Source organism: Talpa europaea (genome assembly GCF_964194135.1).
Source record: "Talpa europaea genome assembly, chromosome: 7".
Classification (NCBI taxonomy): Eukaryota; Metazoa; Chordata; class Mammalia; order Eulipotyphla; family Talpidae; genus Talpa; species Talpa europaea.
This window is the reverse complement of record NC_140074.1, coordinates 54,565,806-54,590,639: the sequence shown is the minus strand read 5'-3', so window position 1 is coordinate 54,590,639 and position 24,834 is coordinate 54,565,806. Positions and strand designations below refer to the sequence as shown.

The 24,834-nt window shown below is 42.5% G+C and overlaps 1 protein-coding gene across 1 annotated transcript in view; it reads right to left on the bottom strand.

The window, feature by feature from the left end:
* Window positions 1-24,568, bottom strand: part of NR4A3 (nuclear receptor subfamily 4 group A member 3) — a gene marked incomplete at its 3' end in the record, with an annotated part of 30,174 nt that extends 5,606 nt beyond the window's left edge. Inside the window, exons 1-5 of the mRNA XM_084236791.1 lie at window positions 23,595-24,568; window positions 19,897-20,026; window positions 19,280-19,452; window positions 10,059-10,258; window positions 7,073-7,251 (exon numbers count right to left, since the gene is read on the bottom strand). Coding sequence (XP_084092917.1) covers window positions 7,073-7,251; window positions 10,059-10,258; window positions 19,280-19,452; window positions 19,897-20,026; window positions 23,595-24,566 — 1,654 coding nt within the window. The 5' untranslated portion in view covers window positions 24,567-24,568. The remainder of the gene's footprint in view (window positions 1-7,072; window positions 7,252-10,058; window positions 10,259-19,279; window positions 19,453-19,896; window positions 20,027-23,594) is intronic.
* Between the last annotated feature and the right edge of the window lie 266 nt (window positions 24,569-24,834).

Genomic DNA, 24,834 nt, shown 5'->3' with positions numbered 1-24,834 from the left:
GTCTAAAATTCAATTCCACTCACTCACTTGCTAACTAAACTTCCCCCTCAAATCAGTCACTTCTCTTGAGTTCACCTATTAGTGATATCACAATCCTCCCCATCACTCTTCTAATAATCTCTAACAATTCCTCTCCCCTCACCCATTATATTCAACCAGTTACAAGAACTTTGATTATTAGCTCCGTTATGTTCCTTGCATCTATCTCCTCCTCTCAAACTCACTGCTTCTGGACGGAATCTTCAAGTTCTATCACCTAGATTGTCTTAATAGCTTTGAATGGCCTCTGTGCCACCTATCTCTGCTGTAATCTAATCCAGGTACTTTCAAAACAGGTACTTACTAAACGACATTAAATAATGTCATTGTTTAATGGCACAGTGTCTGGCACTGGGTATTTAAAAATGGTAGCCATTACTAGTTTCAAGGGAGCTCTTGTCATTGCTATTCAAGTGTGGCTCCTGGACCAGCAGCTTCAACATCCCCTGGGGAATTGTTAGAAATGCAGCACCTCAGACTCTGCCCCAGACCTACTTCATCACAATCTGCAATCTAATAAGATGCTCAGTGATTTGCATGCACAGGAAAGCTGGAAAAATTCTGCTCTAGTCAGTCTTGGTTCCAAAGACTCTTGACCAAGTCTACACACAGTGTCTGCCTAGTCTCTGTAAATCTCCCTCTCCAAGGCAGGAGCTCACTCCCCACAGCTGCTTTTTCCAATTTCAAATCATTATATTAGAAAGCTTTTCTTATCTTGAGAAAAATGTTGCCTTCCTACAGTTTGCAGTTCTGTCTCTTAGGCCCCTAAACGAAATGTTAAACGTTCTTCCTTATGGCAAAGAGCAGGGGACAAGGAAAGAGATGAAGATAGCCATCAAGAGCCCCTATAAGGAAAACCAGCTCCTCTTTCTGAGCAGGCCTCCAGGAACATGGTGACAATAATATGGTTCTAGTCAAAGGGGAAAAAGAGGGCTCCCGGGGAGAGATGTGTGCGTAACTCAACACCAACCAACAAACAGGATTTCCTGCCCCGAGCTCTGCTCTACCTCTGGGAAGTCATTTCACTGTCACTTCTCATGTCATAGATAACATCCTTCCCTGAGAAGCAGTCCCTGGGACACTGAGCCCAAACTGGTCAGGAAGCCACAAGTCAGCGGGCAGCCGGTGCTGAGGCAGTAACAGTGTGTTTCAGTCTGTCTTTGATTTTTAGAATCAGACTCTCTAAGGATAAGGGATTGTATGCCTGCCATATGGAAGATGCTCAATAAATACTATTAAATTAATATGAATTGAAATAAGGTCAATTCTCAGCATTTCAGACCATATTTGCTAAAATACGAAGCGGTGGGTTAAAAATAATTCAGATTTTTTGATATTCACAATCAACCCATTGACTCAATCAATATTTGTTATGTGCCAGACACCTTTAAATGCTAAAACCATTATAAAGTTGAATAAAACTTTTTTTTTGCCCCTAAAAAAACTGCAGTTGGAGCAGACCTCTCTTGGCTCGCCTGCTGCTCCCCTCAGCAGTGTGTTTCAGTTGATCTGTTTGTTCTGTTCCCCACTCTGTCTCTGATGAATCCTCTCACCCCCCTGTACCTCTGGCCTGTACCCTAGTTCTTGTAAAAGAAACTGCATTTGGAAAAGAAAGACACAAATTATTTAATACAGTGTGTTTTCACAATTGTAGGGTTGTGTGAGATGCTTATGGATTCTTAGAGAGAACAGCCAGCTCTTCCTGCATGTGCGCAGAAAAATAACATTTGGGGTAATAATTATCTAGTGTCTTTGTCTCTGTAAAGTACATATTAGCTCCCTCAATTTTTACAGGAAACCTGCAAGTAGGCATCATTATCCCTATGAAAAATGAGAAAACTGAGATTCAGAGAGGGTAAGGAACTTGCCCAACATTGCACAGCTAGGAAAGAACAGGGCAAAACCTGCTCCTTAGCATTTCGATCTCTAGTCTTAGATCTCTAATCTTCCAACTCCATGATAACCCTCACCCCTTAAAAAAAAAAAGTCTTATAAATTGCCTTGCTCAGTTTACACTTAGTTTTCCTTGCAATGTAGCTGATGACTTTATCTGATACAAAAACCAGATAACCAAGTAACCAGTTAGAGTGAACAGGGGAGCTCTGGGAAGACAGCTGGCGGAGGGTGTGGCAGGATCAGCCACCTGCCTAGCCCTGCCCTGTCACTCTCTCATTGCTTTCTGCCCTGGGTTCTGCCTTCCTTCCTTCTGAGCAGGGAAAAGAAATGCATGGGGAATTTTCTTTCAGTGGTGATTTGCAAAATAGCATTTGGGAGGGCACTCAAAATTCCCTCCACCATCTGGTCCAAAACTGTCTTTCCAATCTTATTTCCTTTTTTCTTATATGGAAAATGCATTTTACTGTGAGGGCAGGTCATAATGCTAGGCCAGCAGATAAATATCAGATAGAATCAATTTTTTTTCCCTGAAAATTCTTTAAATTTCTCAACAGCTCAGGACACGCTCTCAGCTCGCACTACAAGAAGCAGAGAGACCACGATCTACAGTGGATTCATGTCTTCTCTCTCATGTTCACTCCAAGGTATACAGTCATTGACTATAATGGCCTACACTTTTAAATTTTTTCTCTCCTTTCCATTGAGATTAAATATGTTATTAAACACACAAACAATGCAATGCCACTGAACTTGCATTTCCCCAAACAGCATGTGCTGAGGTGTTCCACTCCCATATTCTTGCTATGCTGTTTCCTTGATCCAGAATGTCCTTCCTCTACATCTTCCCATGTCCAGATGCTACCTCCTTGGAAAGGCTCTCATGACTAGTGCCTCTATCTTCTTTCACACCCCAAATGTTAGCAGTAATCTGGACTTACCCCTTCAATGAATTTGTCCTTTTTAAGGACGAACACCATACTAATACTTCACAGGGATTGCATTATGTCATAACCATATACAACTTCCTAGTCGACCATACACTTTCTGATGACAGAATTCATGCACTTTGTAGCCCTAGAGACTGACACCATGCCTGGCATATAGGAGAACTCTTGGTGTTTATTTAATGAGTGGATATTTATAAAATGGTAATTCAGACTAACTTTCTGGTTGCAGGGGGAGGGTGCTTCCCATTTATTAAACAGAATGAACTGCGGTTAGATATCACCTCACTATTGTCCCATCAGGAGCAAAGCATTTCTGTTACTCCTATGTCAGGGTGTAGCACTGGTCTAAAGGCATGGTTAGGCCTTTAGACGAACTGGAGACCTAAAAACACTTGACTATCACAAGTGTGGGGAACTCCCTTTTACTGTAGGAAAGGAGAATGATCTGAAAGAAACCATTTCCTGCCCCACCTCACCACCTAGTTTTCACAAAGAGTTGGAGGAAGAACAAAAAATTAGAAAATAAAAAAGTCATGTTTGTACAAACTCCCAATACAATCCACATTCTTAAGAATCTTCCTGGAAATGAGGCTAGTGAAACTTCTAAGACGCCATTTCTTTTTCATAAATTCTCGGTGTTTGGGGGCAGACAATTTTAGCAGGAATTTTCTAATGCCAATAGCCCAACACAATCACCTTCCCACAGTCACCTTGTAAGATCAGCGGAGATAACTTAGAAGTTGAGATTCCACAGGAGCCCATACTCAAACAAAAATGAACATTCACAACAACGAGCACTGCTGGTTCCCAGGCATTGCTTTTTCTGCCATTGTCTGATGCTTTCACATATTTCACCCCTCTCCCAGCTAGCAAATTACGAAGGGAGTACTGTGAGGTCCAGAAATGAGAGAGAGGGGCTTATTTTTCTTGCGGTTATGGCTATAACAAGCGTTTGGCACAGGCTGACAGGGACTGAGGGCAAGAACTGGAGCTACCATGTGGTGGATTCTCAGTGACTGTAAGTGCAGCTCGATGCCTTTACTGTCACCGTCCCCGTGGAGCCTCTCTCTCAAGCATCCAAGGAGATAATCTCCAGATGTACTACTTCCACAGCTACCATCTGTTTGCTTTGTCACTGAGTCTGACTACCTAGATTTCCCAGGGGAAAGGGGCATCATGCACCTAATTTTTGGGAGTCCCTGTCACTATTCCTCTAGGATGGAATGTGGTGGACTGAATGCCCATTCTAAATTCAGTTTGGCTATACCGCAAACCTAATTTTCTGCAATCCTCACTGCCACCTCATGGACCAGATGTTCCTAGCCTCAGTTTACAGATAAGGGAACTGAGCTTCAGAGAAATGAAATGCATATCTCAGTAGTGAGTATTTATTCTGTGTAGGCCCTAGATTAAAACTGGGGGGTTCTGGATTCCGAAGTCCATGCTATTTCTGCTACACCAACCTGCCTCCTTCCAAGCAAGTCTCCACATAAATGGACAGCGGGCTGCACAGCTGGGCCCAAAGAACACACAGCTACCTGGAGGCTGAGTCAGGTCTGGCATCACCGTCTCCTAATTTCTATTCTGTATTCTTGGCACACTCCCTGCAGTCTGGGACTGCCTGGCACTCATGTCCTGTTTCATTGTTGTTCATTAGTTTCTACTTAAAGAGTAAAACAAATCAAAGATGTAGGCCTTAGGTGTCCTCCTTTTAAACTATAACTCTTCCACCTGGACTGATCTTTTCCCTCTTGACCTCTTTCCTGCTCTAATTTATACTCACAACCAGCAAGTGTGGCGGTGATACCTGTGGTCAAAACTTACTGTCGATACAATTACTCTCAAGATAAACTCCAACCTCCTCACAGAGGTGTGAAAGGTTCTTCATTTCCTGCCCCACCTTCACCTACCTAGCAGTCTTCTTTCCCATCACTATTATTTTAATTGTTTCCTCCCTGAAATGTATGACAGTCACATTTTCAATGGCTTTAGCAAATTTTCATTTATGCTTAGACTTCTTACTCCCTTCACTTTAGCCTGAAGACATCCCATGCTTTTATCCAGGACTAGCTCCTGTTACTTTGAGCTCACCCCTCATGCCTGGTCTCTGTGCCCTTGTGCTTACTCCCACAACTCCCCACGGCATTCAGCACCTACCCCACATGTATTAGTTTGCACATTTCTGCCCCTCCAGAGGTGTGTGTTATCTCTGAAAACCCACTGCCATGCAGAGGCAGAAGCTGAGATGAGCAACCACTTGTTGATTAGCTAGATTTAATGCTCCTTTCCACAGGGAGGTGGCAATGTGCTGGTTTTATTTACCAAAAGCCAAGACTGCCTCTAGGTTTTCTTTCCTGTCTTTAATTAACAAAACTCCATACTTGCTAGTTTTGTTTTGTTTTTATTTTTGTTTTTAAATGCAGGTTCTGACTCAGTGGGTCTGGAGTGCATTTCTCTTTTTTTTTTTAAGATTTATTTATTTATGCATATGAGAACTGGGGTGCAGGCCAGAGATACAGTGGGGGGAGGGGTAAGAGGATTCACCAAAGACAGAGTGGGGAGCAGAACAGGCAGATCTACTGAAATAAACTGCTGAGGGGAGCAGGGGGCGAGACAGGAGAGGAGAGGTCTGCTGCGCCATGTGGGTCACCTCCCTGGCCGGGGATCGAACTCATGCTGCAGTGACTATGGATAGCTTCATAGTGCTCGTCTTAACCCCTTGCACCACCAGGGAGGGCCCATACTTCCTAGTTTTGAATGTTTATCTGTCCTAGGAAGAGCTGAATGGTTTAGAAATTGAGCTGAAAATTTCTGGAGTGCTATGCTTGAGCCCTGAATGTACTTATATTCCTCAGGTGTTCCGGCATGCCTTTTGGAAAACCCTCTAAATCAAACCCAGATTCTTGCAAACTGCCTGTATCTTTTGTGTTGTTAATTGTTCCTTGGAAGTGTCTGGAAGCCCCATCAGAAGAACTGGGTTTCTCATCCAGGACTGAAGACCAAAAACTGCTTGAAATACTGGAGGGGGTGGGGAGGGACAAGGGAGGGGAGGGGGCAAGCTAGTTCCTACCATAGCACCTGCCACTTACTTTTCTTTGCCTTCATGTAAACCAGTAAAGGTTAAACAAGCTTAACCCTTTAAAGAACCCCCAAACATCTCCCTTTAGCTACTGGATGTCCTAAGAAGGTGTATACAAACAATACACATTTCTGATGCATTAGTAAGAAGGGCCCATCTGAGCCAAAGGATGCATTTTCTCGGCTGTGAAACTCACCACTGCCTGAAAAGCATGTTTTCTATACTCGAGGGTATCAAATCTGAATGCTAGTCCCCAGTCCAACAGCCTCGTCCGTGCTTGAGCCGGATGAAAAGGATGGGAGGTGAGCCCCACATCTGCTACCCTCTTCTGGAACCACCACCTCTTGTCACTGCCTCACCAGGCCCTAGTCTGGGAAGGACAAGATCAAACAGGAAACTCTGAAAGGGTGAAGGGGCTAAGGGAGCTGGGCTCAAAGGCAGCCACAGGGGATGGTATTCTTTCTTACCCAACATGCCTTTGTCTTTTTCTTTCTCTCTCATTCTGCCTTGGGATCCTTTTTCTCCCAAAAGATAGAAAGGGAGAGACATCTAAGGGGAGAAATGCATACTGCTCCTGGCAATATTTTGTTTTATGCTCTTGGTTCTTAATTGAAATTTGTTGAGTCAAACCCCTTTTTCTTTTTATAAATATCCATTTTCCTCAGTTTGCCAATCAAAGTTGTGAAGTAAAGGTGCACTTTTCTATGCATGCCATTCTTTGACTTTACTTTGGCTCACTAGCCAAGGACTGGAGAGAGGGGGAGGACTCATTCCTCTGCCTCACAAGAACAGGCTGGATAAGGTAATCTTTTGTCAATCCCCCCTATAAAAATAACCCTGAAGCAGCTATTCTAAATGTCATCAGAGGACCTATGGAAATTTAGATTTTTATATATTGGTTCTGCTAACAGTGATAACTCAATAGGCTCAGAACATGACTCATTGCAGATGTATATCTTTTTGTTTAAGCTAGGTTTCGTTTAACAGATTTCAGAAAAGTGGCATTTTCCTAATCTGGGGTGTGTGACAGCCAAGGCCAGAATCCACCTTAACACAAGAAAGGAGAGCAAGGGAGCGCAGTCACTTTAGGTGACAGCAAGGTTTTGCTTACCTGTGATCATGCTCAGTGCTGACAGGCATGCTAAGGCTTGGATATCAAGGTTCAGGCTCTGCAAACTTAAGGAAAAGTCTTTAATGGAGTCGAGCCACTCTCCAAATCCACGAAGGCACTGAAGTCGATGCAGGACAAGTCCATTGCAGAACACAAACTTATCTTCAGCAGTGTTCGACCTGTAAGGCCAAGCCATGGAGGGCGGGGAGGAGAAACAAATCAAACAGGTTGGTCCAAGAGGGTAACCTCCTAACACCCAGAACCCCAGGCTGTCACGGGGCACCCTTCAGAACCCACTGGGTGGCTGTGAAACCTGCCCAGACACCCTGTGTGTGTGCTCCTGCTCCACATCACCACACCACTTGTCTGAGCTGACTTCCTCAGTGATTATCAGCGTGGACTCTGCTCTCACTGCTCGAATCAGTTGCCGGGCTCTCCGTGCGTGCGGGGACAGTACAGGGCAGAGCAGGCACTCACAGACTGGGGAGTGGAGACCAGGGCACACCCTCTCTCTGCAGTGAACATGACACCTTTCCCTTCTGAGCTCCTTTGACATAGCCTCTCCTTTGTTTTCTTAAATGTCAAAAACCAAGAAAGCCTGAGGCTACATGCTACAATTCCATTACGCAGACTCTTAAACACACAGAGCACCAGAGTCCATTGCAAACTCAAAAGGGACCTGAAGTAAAAGGAATCTTTAATTTGGGGGGCTATAGAGGGCAATTTCTAAATGTGCCCCAATAGGTTATGTGTTACATCCATAGTCACCCCATTCTTCTCTCATGAAAACTACCCTGGAGCTTCTACTTGGACATCAGCTCTTTTTGGCCTCAGGCACTCCTTTTATCTCTCTGGGCTTCCTTTTTCTCACCTTCCAATGGGAATTCTAATTGCTACCTATTAAGATTGTAGTGGGAATTAAGAAAAGGCTTTAAAAGTCCATGCACAGTAGCTGGTACATAAGAGGAGCTCAGTGAATATTAGGTGTCACCAATTCTCATTTCTCTGTGGTCTTTACTTTGATTTTAACTTTTCCTTTAATTTTCAAATCTCTTGCCACATAGTTATCTATCTCTCTGGATCTATGAACAAGCTACTATCTCTTTAACTGCTCCTGGAGGAATAGTTTTATTCATTCATTCCCTTAGCAAGTATTTCTGAGCATCAAATATGAGCTGGAGCCAGGCACTGGAAAAAACTTAGTGAATGGGGTGTGTATTGTGTCTGCCCACATGGAGCTTATCTCCTACTTTACACTTCGTTGCCTGCTTGACAGATGATAGTTTCACTGCTGGCTCAGTTTCTGTGCACACCAGATTGGTGTAAATTATGTGAATTACCAGCATTTTAGCTGTGATTCCACCTCTCTGTCTCCTGCATATCCTCCAGAGAGGCACACAGAACAGATAATTCACTCTCAGAGTTTAAAACCTGGGCCTCAGACCAGCAGCATCAGAATCACTGGAATGTGATTTAAAAATGCAGATTTCTAGATTTCCTCCCAGGTAGCTTGAAACCAAAATACTTAGGAATGAGACACAGGAACCTGCACTTTAAGTGAGTTTCTGATAACACAGTATGAAATTGACCAGAGGGTGGTAGGGAGGAAAAAGAGGGGGAATGATAATGTTTTTTTCCTATATAACATCTGGGGAAATGTTGGTACCATGTCCCAAAAGTATACAAGGAAGGAAGTAAGGAAAGTGGAATTTGAAAATGCTACATATCGTAGACTGATCCAGCCTCTAGAAAACAGTATGAAAGTCTCTCAAAGGATTAAAAATGGATTTGCCATATGACCCAGCAAGTCCACTCCATGGTATCTATGTACCCTAAGAACACAAAAACACTAATAAAGGAAACCTGCACTCCCATGGTCATTGCAGCACTGTTTACAATAGCCAAGCTATGGAAACAACGTAAGTGCCCCTGAAAAGATGAGTGGATCAAGAAGGTATGATATATATCCACAATGGAATACTACTCAGTCATCAAAAAAGATAAACTCATGCCATTTGTAGTCACATGGATAAGGCTGGAAGGGATTATGTGAAGTGAAATAAGGAGGAGAAAGACAAATATACAAATGCTGGATGGTATCACTCATATGTGGAAAATAGAGAAACCAAACAAAGGATCAGATAAAGTCAAACTTAAAAATTAATTCTTGAAAACTGACTACAACTGAGGCAACCAGGGGGAGGGGTGAGGGTGAGAACAAAGTGAGGAGTGGGCACAATGGATTATGGTGGTGGATTGTTGGTGCTTTGTGGTGTGTGTGGTGTGGTAACAACACCTGAGGGGATCCTGTACTTCCAAAATACTAACAATGATATAAATAAACATTGCCCCCAAAATACAAATTTTTAAGAAAAGATGCATATTGACTCTATGAGACAATATTATATTCCGAGTACTAACTTTTTGAAAAATCACCACCTCTTCTTTGGTGTCACTGAATATAACAGGTTGAACCAAATCTTTTGATCCTAAAGCTATCCTCTTTGTGTAAATACTAGGGTTTAAGATGCCGTGGGAACTCTCTAGAGGTCCATCTGGTATATTAGAACAGTAACTTGTTAAATAGAAACCAGTGAGGTAAATGCAATGTTTAAAACAAATACTTGCTCCCAGGAAATACCTCCTGCACTGTGAAGATCATGCTAGAATCAGAATGTTGGCGCGGCAAGGGGCATCAGAGATCATCAAACCCAAACTCCTCATTTACAAAGAAGGAAACAGAATATCTGGTGAGGCAAGTCACCTGCTCAACGTCTGACAGTAAGTCACCGTTAGACCTGAGACTAGAACCCAGGAGTCCTGGCTGCCAATTCAGTGCTCTTCCCATTGCTCGATTCAATGCCTGATCACGCTTCATATTCCCTTCTCGAGCCAACTTTCACCCATGATTCAGTTACAAACACAGTAGGTTCTGAACTTCTTTAAAGGAAGGAGTAAACTGAGGAAGATAAATAATAGTGATTACCTGATGGAAAGTCTAAGAACAAACAGCTCCAAAAAGGCTGATTCTATTAGTAATGTCTGATCTTCTTTAGGGAGATCAGTAAATCCGGGAATCTTTTCTGCCCAGCTTCTGGATACATCAATGGAGGCTGTCAGAAGGTTGTAGAACTGTTGTACATGCTCAGCATCTGTGCCTGCAGCGGCCTGGTCAGTGGGACAGTACTAAAATGCAAACCGCAGATTGCAGCGTTATCTCAGTTCAACTGATTAACAACATCATTTTTGCAAACTTGCTCTTCCAATGCTTAAATCCATACTCTTAGGTCCCACTGTTTATAAAAGCCCTTTAGCACTCACGGTCTCATCTGATTCTCACAATGACCCTGTGATATAATAAATAGAGTGAATTTTGCCACCACTTAATAGAAATTTGCTTACATTTCATTAAATGCAGTAGTTTTCAACCTTGACTGCAATTACCCAGAGAGCTTTAAAAAACACTCATGTCGGGGTCATATCCACAGTGATGCTAACATAACTGGTCTGGGATGGGATTGGTCATCAGGAATTTTAAAAGCTCCCCAGGTGATTCCAAAGGGCAGCCAGTGTTGAAAATCATCGCACCAAGGTGTGTGTCCAAGTGTCGACTGATTCCACTGGATAGCACAGCTGTTTCCAAACAAGATGCTTAATTAACCCATGGTTCTCAAAGTGTGGTCTTGGGAATATACTAGAAATGAAAATCTTGGGCCTCACCCTAGACCTACAGATTAATAACTCTGGGGGAGGCCCAAGAAATTGTTTTATCATAATGATTAGGCGATTCGCATGCACACTGAAGGATGGAATCATAAAACTAACCAAGATAGAATGATTTTTGTTGTTGTAGATGGATTTCTGTGAAATAAAGCAAACTAGGATAGGCCGGGTGGGATACTGACTTCTTGGCAGAAGAAGGGCCCAAAGGCCTGGGATGCGTGGCTTCTTTAAATTAATGAAATTAAAAATTGAGTTCTTCAGCTGCACTAGCTACATTTCATGTGCTCAGTACCATATGTGGTATAAAACATTTCCATCATTTGCAGAACATTCTATTGGACAGCACTGATCTAGAGGGTTTCGAGATAAGAAAGGTACAACTAGGAACAGTCTCTACCCTGCTTGTGGACATTCTGGTAGAGTCAGGGTTTTGCTTGAATCACTAGAAGATCTCTCCTGCTTGGGGCAGGAAGAGTGATGTGGCAAGATAATTGAGGAACAGCAAAGCAAAGACTTAAGAGACAGATCTGCATAAATTCTTACGTAAGTGTGTACATCATGGCCTTCACATTAACACCTGAGGGTGCTTTTACATCCCTTTTCTCAACTGATCCTCCTGGGGCACAGGTTTAATCCTTATTTTACAGATGAGAAACCCCGAGGCTCAAAGAAGCGAAGAGATTTCCCCCTAGTTACATAACCAACTGTGGTAGAGCCAAAAGCTAAACATGGCCCAGTGATTTCAAGGCTTAACCTCCTGGCTGTGAATGTCTGACGTTACTACCTGGTCGTCCAGTTTAAAGGATTGTTATGCTGGGCTCCAACTGGAGGCCTTCAGACATATATTTACTGGGCTACGTTTATGTCAGCAGAACAGTGACTGTCACGTAATGGAACTTCAATAAATCATGGCTGAATATTGTTTCATGTGCGAATAGTCAGGGGAGTTCCTTGTTTGGCCACCGTGCCTAAAGGCTGGAGGAAAAACATCAAGTTAAATAGCCAGGTGCTTACTGGGGGACCCTACTTAGGTGTGAGGAAATGAGGCACTGTTTTGATTGGACTTCCTCTTTTTTTTTTCCCCTTTGTGCTTCCCAAGAGGCTCATGAAACAACAAAAGAAACACCCCCAAGGACACCAGCAACCCTGACCCTAGGTTTGTCCTGGGTCCTAATCTGTGAAATAATGTAGCTGTGTCACTTATTTAGTTGTCTGGGGTCAATTCACTTTTCTGAGCCTCAGTTTGCTTCTCTATAAAAGGGGGATGCTGTGATGATTAAATATGATACTACTTGTGAAGCATCTGACAGAGCATGTTTAACGAATGACAAAACTGATGATACTGAATGTCTGTGACACATTGTCCCTCAGCTTCCATATTTCTAAAATGAGGGAAGGCGTTGAACCAGAATGTTTCCTGTTTGCAGCCCTGACTTTCTAGAAACCCATAACATCAGGCCCAATTCAAAACCCTGGCTCCTCTGTTCCCAAGCATTCTCTTGAAGGCTGGGATTCTCAGAAGCCCTCGATGTCCTATGATGTAATGGACCATGGGAGCCAAGTCCAGGAGAAGGAAGCAGTCCTCTTTCCCAAGGATATTAATTCCAGGATGGTGGCAGGATCCTGGTGTGGTAGACACCTTCTCTCACCTCTTTCAGCATCTACACTATCCACTGGAGGAGAGTGGGAAAAAAGGAATTTTATGTTATTATTTTTTTACATTCTCCTGTTTGATAAATCTAACTGCATTTGCTCTCCAAGGGCAAGATGAAATTCAGGGTAGAACCATTTTTTAAAAGCTGGTAGCACTACACAGGAAATTACCAAGTGGGTGGTAATGTGGAGTAGAGAAAATAAGTTGGATCAGGTAGCAGGTCATGGGGTCCTCCTTCTCCAGGTTCTGGCAGTGATTTACTGTGCAACCCTAAAGTCACTTAACCTCTCTGTCTGCTTCTTCCTCTGAAGGCACTGGACTAGCTAATTCCTAAGATTCCTTCTGACTCTTGCATTCAATAATAGAAATTGTTTCTATTATTGATTTCTAGTTTAGTTTCATTGTGGTCTGATAGAAAACACTTATGATTTCTATTTGTTTTAATTTATTAAGGTGTGTTTTATGATTCAAGATGCAGCCTATCCTGGTGAATGTTCCATGTCATGGCTTTTGCATTTGATGATTCTAAATGTTGCTAATCACACCAGGTATGATGAAATTGCCTAGAATTTGACACGGATTCAGCACTATTTTGTTTTATAACAGTGTATTAAATGGAGAGAAAAGGACTATAGGCCTGGGAATGGAGCCTAACATTTTCCTTCTTCACTAATTTCCCTGAAACCATGGCTCACAACTCAGCAATTTCTCTGCTTCCAATATTTGCTCAATATCCTCAAGAGTGCCTGGTGTTCACCCAGGGCCCTCTGCAAGCCTCTGCCCCTGCTGGCTTACATTTCATGCATCCTGCACACAGGGAAATGTAGTCCCTGCATATACTACATATGCAGTTTTCTCTGATGGCTCCAGCAAGGGGTAAATCCAGCAGGCCTGATGTACCAGATTCCAGCCAGACCCTCTAGGTTTCACCTACAGTGGTTCTGGTCCACATTCTAGAATTTTGGAGTCAAACTGCATTCAACCTGAGCAACCAGCAAGTTGGGGGATGACTGGAAGATCAGCACACGACACTGGGGGAAAAAGACAACTAAGAATCCCCTTTACTGAATATAAGATTTAAAGAAACAGGATAAAACATTTTTGATTCTTTCTCTGCCTGGCCTAACAGTTTATAAAACCTCATTCAAGGAATTCTAGAGCAGCAATCTGAAGAACTGGGCCCCCAATTCAGCTTCTATACTCTTCTATGAGCCAAACTATATAAACATAGTATTTTGACATTGTACTTTAACATAGAACTCTAAACATTGGCAATCTGTTTTCCTCTACATTTCTCCTTTTCTGATTTAATTGCTCCCCCCAACAATAAACAACAAAACTAAAAAAAAGCCCTCCTCTTCTACCAGCAGGATCACTGTAGTCAGGTATTTGTTTCCTTCATCTCTCTTTCACTGGCATGTCAGCTCCATGAGGGAGGAACTTCCCATCAACAATGTTCTCTAGAACAGTGCCTGACACCTAGGGGCTATTTAACATATATTTGCTAAATGAACTAATTCCTGGAAAATTCAAATTTCTCCTGCTCATTCCATCTCAGCACCCCCAAAAAGCTGGCAAATAGGTGATTCAAAGTAAAACTGAATTGTTCTTACTAAATTATACTGTTGGTATTAATAACTGCATTTGCCAAAGAATCATCCAATGGGCTTGTTAGGTGTAGATTTCTGCCTGCTCCCCCCGCCCCTCCACTACCTCCCCACCTCCCAACACACACACTCCAGTTCTGATCCAGTAGGGCTGGGAGTAGTATGGGAATCTGCAAATACCCTGGCTCTTTCTGACAGAGGCAGCCTGGGTACTGCACTTTGGGGAATGCTAACTATGCCTAGTGGAATCCTAGCAGGTGTAATAGACTGAGGATCTGGAATAGAGAAGGTTGGAAGGATTACTGGAGTGCATTTAGTGCTTTAACATTGTACCTCAATGTTAAATTGAGGTACTCCTCACCATGCAGGAAATTGAGGTCCACAGGAGGGCAGGAACTCGTCTGAAATCATCTAGTCAATTGGTGGTAATATAAGAGGGTCTCTGGGTAGGTTCACAAGACCACTCTCTTTGCTGACTCTTCACGCTCTTTACTTTGTAGTTCTAATTGTCTCATCATTTCTCAGGATCTCTTGTTGACATATTTAAATGCCATTTGCTGATGCCTGGTTTTTCATCTCAGCAGAATTTCTTGTATTGGGAGTCTGTTACTATGCTAAGTGACACCAATTGCCAGAAAACATTCTATTTTGCTGAAAAATACTTGAAATGACCAATTAATGAGGATGTTAAGTATATTTTCTCATTGGTAATTATGCAAGCTCTGAAGCCAAGCCCCGAATCTATATATACTTGTATTGCTAAATTAAAAGCAACTGTGAGGCAGAGAATAGCAACATTTCGAGGAGAAACAAATCAAATGTGACAAGTTTTGACGGCACTGAAATACAGTGATCTGAGCTCACTTTTGAAGGAGTGAAGTTTGGCCCAAAGGAGAAGTAAAGGTCCCAGAGCCAGGAATGCTTCACAGAGCAAGGAGCTGTCTTGCTGGCCTTTCAAACATTCATTCCCTCTGTGACTTGGAACACAACTCCTCCCTCTCCCTTTCCCACAAACAGGGGAAAACCACTGACTTACTACCTTAGAGGCGCATCAGTACAAAAAGATTAGAACACACCTGTCTGGAAAATATTTTCTCATTTCTCTATTTCCCTGATTCACTAGGGGAAGCTAGCACCTTTCATAAATTGTTTTGGTCAAGTGAGCTGTTTGACTCAAATATGACGGAAAAATTCTAATTAAAATGTAAAAAGTGATGGATAGACACTAAAGTTAACATTGGTTGTCACTGAGGAGTGATATTAGGCAAGAATAAATGAAGGAGAGACTTTCGTTTTTCACTTACCCACTTCTAAATGGTTTGCCTTTTTAAAAAATCTGTGGCTATATTATTGTGACTTACAGAAAAATCTAATAAAGCTTCTATTTCTAAAAAAATATAGAAGTGACAGTCTGGTGGGATAGGAACATATTACCTTGAGTAACGTGCAAGGTCAGTGCTCTGTCACTGACCTTAGGCAAGCCACTTAACCCGCCCAGTCTTTATTTACTCCTGTAAAAACATGAAGGTTGGATGGGATGCTCTCAAGGTCATCTCTAGTTCTATGAATTTGTAAATATATAAAACTTTAAGGAGCAGATATTATGAAAATTGAATTTCAATGAATGACATTCTTAAATTTCTGAAGCCATAAATTATACAACATAAAGCTGGGGCTTAAGTGAAATTATGTAAGAACATATGTGATGGTTCCTAACTCAAAGGAGGCACTTGATAAATTTGTTTTATGCTAATTTTTTAGTGAACTAAGCAAGTTCAATTTTGTTAGATGACAAATTACTTAAAACACATATTCTTATGTGTGATTGTCTGTGTGTATGTGTGTGTGTGTGTGTGTGTGTGTGTGTGTGTGTGTGTATAAAATCACTGGCATTTGGGGCCAATAAGGTAAACGCCAGAATCATAAAACCTTAGGCTGGAAGGAAATTAGTACTATCCAAAATAATCTCTTCCCCTGAAATGCTGGTACTTGTTCTCCTTAGTTACTTCTTATGTTGGTGAACTCATGCTTCCACTGCAGTGCCTGCAGCCAACATCTCATTCGTCCTTGTCCTCAGATTGAGCTGCAAGGGCCCCCTCCTTTTCCCTCAAGAAATTCTCTTGGGAGTAGCAGTTTCCTTTGCATCAAGGCAAAAGGCTGACCAAATCCCACCAAACCTTCTCACTTCCTGTCCACATATTTCCATTTTCTCTAACCACCTCTTACAAGTTTCCAGAAACACTGGGTCTACAACCTTCTTAAATCCCAACTTGGAACTCAGAAGCATGGTCTGATGGGACAGAATCCAGGGGACCCTCACCATACTTCTACTCCTGCAGTTCAAGGCCATTTAACACCCCTCTCTCCCACCACACATACACTTTGTTGCTTTATATTGCCTGTGTATGGAATAAACTCTTCGTAACATGAACCACTGACAGGCCAAGGTTCTCCCATTTTTTGAAATCTAAATGCTGAGATTCACATTTATTTTTGTTAACTTTCTTCATGATGGTTTCAGCCCATCCTGTTCCAACCTGTCGAAATCACTCTGAATGTTGATACTGACATCCATCATATTAGCGATCCCTCCCAGCTTTCTGTCATCTGCAAATGTGATCAGCATGCTTTCTATGTCTTCATCCAAGTTTTTGATGAAAACTCAGTGTATTTTTTAAAAAGTCTTTTAATTTAATTGATTTGGGTCCAATTTTCGATAATTTTGTAAAGCTATCTAAAAGGAGGAAAATCCAAACTATGAGGTCCAACCTGATTCAAAAACAATGCAATAAAATAAATACACTTTACAAAATTGAGCCAGGCCCCAAAGGTAGTATCAATGTGACCCAGACTCTGGCATGCTTAATCTGCTATTTTGGACAAAGCTAACAATTAAATTGGATAAATGTTTGTTGATGAGGATGATGACTCCAGTCTAACACACTGAACAGAACAGAGGCAAGCAAACACGCTGGATTGATTTTTCAGTATGGAGACAGTTCCCAGCTGGGACAACTCAAAGTGCTAGGGCGGCTTTGTCACTGAATGACTAATTAGGCCAGGTAGCCCAATAATTGTATAATTTGGGGCCCAAAAAAATCACTTTTGGGTTTAAATTCTCTGAACTGACCATTAATCGCAATTTCGAATGCTTTGGAACAATATCAAACTGTGCGCTGTGGCCTCAGCGTTGGCAGCACATAGAAGCTTCTTTAGTTCAAGCAAATTGCATAAAAGGGAGGACAGAGTTTTTTCAGGGAGGATAAATTTTTATTTCTGAATACTTTTCTTGCATCTCCTCTCAATGAAACCAGAGAAGCTGTGAAACTTGGTATTTAGGAGCATAGACTTAGGGATCCAATACACTTGACTTTTCTAATTCTATATTTGATAAATACTAGCTATGTGAACCTGGGTAACTCAGTCCTTTAACCTTTTCCAGTTTTAATTTCCTCATCTATGAGTTAGAAGTGATAACACCTACCTGAATGATATTGCAACATGGCACCTGACAGATGTACTGTTCATGCTCATTAGAACTCAATAAATGGTAGAACCAAATTGGTTTGGTCAAGGAAAAAACATACAGGGAACTGGACTAAAGCTTTAACAAGTATGATCTTGTTTCAGTCTTCACAATCCTAAGGAGTAGATAATATTATTACTCCATTGTAGGAAACTGAGGCATTAAAAGGTATAATGAGTTGCTCAAAGTCACCCACTTCATAAATGATGGTGCTAGGGTTTTAATCTAGGCCTGCCTGGTTCCAAAGTCTAAGTCTTTAACCACAGCATTATTCTGTCAGACTATTATCTGAAACTTGACTTTAGTCAAGAGATGCTACTTATAATCAGAGTAAGAGTCCTCAGCCTTTGGTGCTAAGGATCTACCATGCTACTCCTATCAAGTCTTGTGATCAGGTGTTGAGAGGAGGCTTCACAGTCTGTAATGAGGGTGAAGATGAGGGCATGAGGATCACAGCGGGGTGTATCAATCACCCTTTCATTTCTGTCAACATTTCAACTGAAAGGAGGGCACATCTCAGACAGGCTCACACTCTTTGCCAACCGTTCAACCAGAAGTTTGAAATACTGATTAGACCTTGGGAGGCCACTGTGGTAGTAACTGCCAAGCCAGGTCACCCAGCTGGACATTCTTGGTCTGTGCAGAATGTGTTTCTATGATTTTTAAGAAAGCTCAGAGTGGAGGTAACTATCCTTGCCTTTCATGGGTCTTTAAATGATTAAATGAGACAATCTGTCACAGTATCTAGTATGAAAAAAATTACTCAACAATTGTGATCCTTCTTCTTTTCTTTCTTTCTTTGGTGTGACGCTGTCTTATTAGAAGTTTGCTTTTCTAAGACTTTTTTTTTTAAACTGCCTTATAGTAATGTTTACACATTTGCTCAGAAAATCCTTTCACATACTGCTTCTCTGTGTTATCATAATTTCTGGGAATCTACAAAATTCAAACTGATATTTTACAATACCTCATATGAAATTAAAATGTTGATATTTTTGGTTGACTTAAATAACGACGACAGTAATCATTTATGGTTTTCAAAACATTTTCCCAAACACCATTCCTGTGTGACTGATGTTCAAATCATCCCTCTGAGGTTAAATATTGTAATCATCTCCACTGTAGGGATGAGAAAGCCAGGAGTGGGAGCCAGGTGACACAAACAGGAAGCAGCAGAGGCAGCGTTCTATTCCCATCTTCCTGACACCTCCTAACGTCAAGGTTAGGGCTTGCTCCTCTCCATCAGTGGTCTAATCCCTCTGAATAAACAGCAGGTCAATCAATGCCCATGCGATTGGGTGAACTACTTAAGGATAACCTGAGGCTCACCCAGATGGTTTGATCACAATATGAAAAAACCAGTAGTCACTTTGTGTGAACCATGAAAGAAATCTACAGATTGTAAGTCACCTGTGCAGATTTTCATTGGCACAACCACCAGGAATCCTGCAACAATGGATATGACAGGTGCAGCACTGTCAGGGTCATTTGTTAAGGCATTTAGAGATTCAATAAAGCAAAAATTATTTGGTGCAATGGATGCACTGAGATTGCTAAATGAAGTAAGAACTGTAGAAAATGCACGAAAACAGTTTAGCACGGTGCCAGGCACAAAATCATTCAACCAACACCTTATTACTAGTATCATAACAGAGACTGTGAATATTCATTGGAAAGCAGGACATCACACAACTTACTCTGGAATAATCAAGATCTCTGGGCGTTGAATCTGTTAAAGCTCGGACAAGGGCATTCATCATACAGACTGGAGGAGAAGGCGGGGAGGGTTGAGAAGCTTCCTGCTGTAATGGGCTCTTTGGTTTGGAAGGCAGCCGACCTCTCCTCCCTTTCAGACTATCTGTACGGACAACTGATGCCGAAAAAAAGAAAGAAAGAAAAATGTCTTCAAAGATATCCATGAATAGCCATAAATCACAAAAAGGAATCAAAACACACTACAGTTGAGCAATCATTAATGAGACCAACCATTTAAAAGTGGTAATAAGTTTGGAATAAGTTCACACAATGATTTAATGAGAGTTGAAACAAGCAGCATAAAAGTCATCCTATACTTACATTTGATAATGAATTAGCCCTAAAAGTCTCCTTCTTAAATAGAACAAAGATGTATGTACACAAGCTCTCTATTGATTTTGAGAAATTAGAATAAGTGGCCCTCAGCTATTTTTAAATAAAATGTTGGAAGGAGAGGGAAATGAGGAAAATTCACCATCCCAACGTAAATATTAACATTTTTTCAGTGACAGCTGAGAATATGTATGAGCAAGCTGGATAAAAAGCATTCTATTCTTACCTTCTTTAACCATTCCAACACTGAGACATTTCTGGAATCGACAGTACTGACATCGGTTTCGGCGCCTCTTGTCCACGGGGCAGTTTTTATTTGCCAGGCAAACATATTTTGCATTTTTCTGCACTGTTCTCTGAGAAAATACAATACAGAGATAGTCAACTAATAGTTTCTGGAAAGAGGTAGGACCTGACAAGATGTATTTTAATTACAATGTGAAAAGCGACAGTGCAATTCGTATAATTAGATAAATTTAATTTCCTAACACGCTAGCCTGCAGGAAAAACAATTTTATTAGTGTTAGCTGCTGACAATGAAAATCATCTCAGATTGTTCTGAAGCAAGTCTCAGGAGACACCCAAGTCTGAATGATAAAATCATATCTGAAATTACCAGGTCAACATATCATACCTTGGAGGATTAGATTATCTCCACTTTTAATATCCCTTTGGGAACAATTTTCTACTTGTTCTACTCCCCTGATTATTGCTGACCTTATTAAAATAAAATCAAAATTATCTGGGATGTACTTTGTTGACTATTACTATTGTAAGTCAAATATCATAGTAGCTGGCTTTGTTCCCCAATAGGGGCAAAATCATAAAAAGCAAAAATCACGACTTGTCTAATTAAAGCATATAGGAAATAATGTTTTAATGCAAAAAAAAAAAACAAACAAACCCAAAAAACTCTTAACCAGCCTGTGTACCTTATTTTAGAGCTAAAAGAATATATCTGGTAACCTGGCCATTTTTTATTTTTGAATGCAAATATTAAAATTGAATACTAAAAATCACTATCACATCCAAGGAAAAAAAAGAATGAAAGACATATGAGATCCATTATTTTTAATGAAAATCCCCATTAGTAAGTTATTTCATAAATGACTGTGGACATGGATAGCAAAATAACCTTATTGCAAAAGACACATCACAAAACTTGGGTTTGGATATAAGATAATATATTCTTCAGAATCACATATAATTTTAAAATGACACATGGAGAAATAACCAAGCATATTTTATGCTCCAAAATTTTAAAGTGCTTTATTTTTTTTTAAATTAAAAACATTTGTGCAAATGGCTGTGTTTTTACCACTTATGGTGAAATCATTCAGAAATAACCTGAACCTAAAACACTCCAACAGAGCATTAGGTTGGAATTTATCTGACAAATTACATGGTAAGAAATCCAGGTAATTTGGGATTGGTGATGTATTTTGTGTCTAAAATTCTAGATTTACTTTTACTCTTTCAGCAACCCTCAACCCACATGTACAAGTTTTCACCCTCTCAGCTTTCAATTTCATTTTAGGAGATAGTTCCTAAAATGCTTATAGAATACCTTAAAAATCTAACAAAGCTAGATACATTTCCTCTTGCTTTGGTAAGATGATTCTCGTTTAAAATTCAAAATTCCAAAATACAAACATACTTCTGAATTTCCAGCATTTAAATTCTCAGCAGTTTGTAAGGATAGGAAATTTGTGTTTCCTGAATGAAGCTCTCCTTCACTGAACGTGCAGTAATTTCTGAAACTCTGTTTTTTGCCATCAACCTCAATGCTATGTGCCAATGTGAGCACCAGTGGCATTTTGCTTCAGGTATACATTTTCCCAATAACCTGAAACCTTCCCTACATTTGTGCACAGTTTAAGGACAGGGAGAGATCGTTACAGTTCAATCACTGAATTCCCATCATTAACTGCACTTCATGTCACATTTTTAAAGAATTCAATTTAATGGTAGAAAGCCACTAGGTAAAACCTGCTCCCTTTCCCTTAATTAACAGATCTGTGGGGTGGTTCTTCCTCATCCTACCCCCACTCGTTCAAGTATAGATTTGTTTTCAAGGGATTGTTACAGAAAAGTGAAGCTGTTGGGGAACATTTAATTGACATTCTTAGGCTAGGGATATGTATTATCACTCTAGTATTTTGGTGAACTCCCAATTATTCAGGGGGTGATTACATTTGTGGGTTACTGGTAGTTCTCCTTAATTGTTTTTCTTTCTTTTTCCCCTTTTGGCTGCCCATTTCATTGCCCTTCAGTGTTTCCACTAAGATGCTGTAAAAATCAAATGTGCTCAGGGAATTCAGTTATTTGAAAGTAGCCCTGGTAAAGCTTGAGTAGTTAAGAGGGAAAAAAATGACCACACTGAGGGTTCTTCTACACTTAAAACATCACAATCTTACATACCTGTATGACATTTAAGATATTGCACAGTCTTTCCACAAGAGTATTCTCATTTATCTGCAGAATTTAATTAATCACATGAATCCTCTCCCTAGATCAAAAATAACTGTTGTTTGTTGGGAGGTAGATCAACCCACAAATGTGCATTTTTGAAAATACTTTGTAGTTGGAAATTAATAATGAATTAACATTTTATGGTCCTTTAAAGATTATGAATTGCTTTCATACATATGTTATCTCATTGAATAATGCCCTTTTCTGAATTTTATTCAACTAATAGAGAAACTGTAGCCTGGAAAGACATGTCTTGCCCAATATCATAGAATTGGTAAGTGACAGATCAAATACTCCTATTTGAGTGCTATGACTCTAAAGCCAGCATGTTGCCAGCTATATTCTTATTGGCCTCCCAGATCCCAGTCACCCAGTCAGCTTCCCCTCTCCTTCCACCCTGCCCAGCACTGGAGTGATGTTGGGGGTGGGGGGAGAACATTTGTGGGCTTGCAAATGCCTATACCAATGAACTGGGTTGGGTAACACAGAATTAAGTGTTTGGAGAAGTTTGAGAATTAGCAGGAAAGGGAGAGTAGCAAGAAAACAAGGCCTCTTCCTCTTGAAATGTTAGAAAGAGCAATGAACTCAAGAGTCAGGAGAAAGCAGGTGGACTGGCCCATGTGCCCCTGAGTCACAGTGCACAGGCTGTACAAGCCTTCACTTAGGTTTCAATTCCTTAAGGATAAAAATATGGGGGAGATTAAAGACCCTCACATTACAAAACTCTCCTTTGGGTCTGTAAGATAATGACCAACCTGGTAATGTGTGTGGAACAGAGGGGAGTAGATTGATGAGACCCCAGTTTCTATCTTCTCTGGAGGAAACCTTCCCAAACTGCATCTAGCCAATTGCTCCTGTCTATCCTGCAAGTGCAGAGCTGTGCAAGGCCTATGCTACATGGCTCCACACATACGTGAGTTGGCATCCTGCCTCCATCTCATTCTCTGAGTGTGTCCTCTGAATCTCCATTTCCTCGTCCGTGAAACAAGTATAATTACTATTTACCTGCAAGATACTGTTAACAAACATAGCTAATAGTGGCCAGAATTCAGTCCCAGGTCTATCTCTCTGATTCTAGAGTCCTAGCTCTTAGGGATATAGGAGATGTCCTGGGTCTGGCACACAGATGAGGAATGCAGAGCGGTTTCTGCATGGTTGAGGTCACAGATCCTTTGGAGAATCTGCTGAAGAGAAATGCTCATAAAGTAATGCTGAATTTGGGTGACCAGACCCCTCAAGTTCATCTCGGGGGTAGGGTGAGGGGCCTTCTGAACTGAAACCTCGAGTTAAGACTTCATGAGAAAATGGATGTGGAGGTGCCGGGAAAGATGACAGGCACAGACCGTATACCAATGGCACCTGTCAAACTCGAAAGGACTCATCTGGATGTTCTAGGGTGCCGGGAGGAGCTGGCACAGAGGGAGGGGGCGCCAGGGGGCAGCATGCGCTCACCTTGAAGAAGCCCTTGCAGCCCTCGCAGGTGCGCACGCCGTAGTGCTGGCAGGCGGCGTTGTCCCCGCACACGGCGCACGTGCCCTCGCCCGACGACGAGCTCCTGTTGGGGGGCGAGGGCAGGCTGGGGCTCTCGCCCAACAGGCTGGGCGCGGTGGGGGAGGCCGTGAGGCCCAGCGGCGGGAAGGCCAGGGCGGCCGCCCTCTTGGTCATCGGCAGCCCGTAGGGGTGACCCTCGAGCGCGGCGGCCTGGCTGCTCGCGGCCGCGGCGGCCACGGCTCCCAGCGGCAGGCTGAGCGCGGCGGCGGCCGTCGGGTCGTAGCCGAGGTGGTGGCCGCCGGCCGGGCTGGGCGCCGGCGGGTGGGGAGGCGAGGGCTTGAAGTGGAAGAGCGGGAAGCGCGCGCCCGCCACGGGGGGCACCGCTTTCATCGGCGGGTCCAGCAGCGGGCCAGACGCGAGGCAGCCTTGCGCTGAGGGCAGCGCGTCGTCCCACAGCGCCCCCGCCTGCGGGGGGAAGCCCGGCGTGGTGGGGGTGGACGGCGGGGACGGCTTGAAGTACATGGAGGTGCTGGGGAGCACCTCGTCCTCCCGGCCGGATGGGGGCGGAATGGATGGCTGCTGCGGCTGCGGTGGCTGGTGATGAGGGTGGGCGTGAGGGTGGGGGTGGTGGTGATGGTGGTAGCCGTGCGCGCGGCCCTCCTCCATCTTGATCAGGGGCCGAGGCCCCGACGGCTGCATTTGGTACAGGCAGGAGGGCTTGAGTTCGTAGTTGCTGGAGTAGCCTTCCATGAAGGTACTGAAGCTGGGCAGGGAAGTGGTGGCCGTGGCCGTGATCTCTGTACTGCCAAGGTCCATGGTGAGCTTGGTGTAGTCGGGGTTCATGATTTCCGGGGTGTATTCCGAGACATATGTCTGCGCTGCATAACTGGAACCTGGAGGCGAAGGGCTATACTGGGCTTGCACGCAGGGCATATCTGCAGAGACAAAGGAAAGAGTCTCAGAAGCAAGTCAGCACTCTTTTCCAACTAATAGGGCGCGCTGGATTCATTGCTCTCTAATCCAGGAGATAGAAAGTGACATCTTTCTCTCCTGTGGTGGCATAGATTGCAAGCCTGATGCCCCCTTCCGTCCTTCCTTCCTTTCTTCCGTAGGCTGAAAGCTGAATCCCTGAGCGTCAAAGGAGCCACAGGATGCCCAAGACGGGCCTCCTGGGGGCTCTGTGTGCCCAACTTTAACCCCC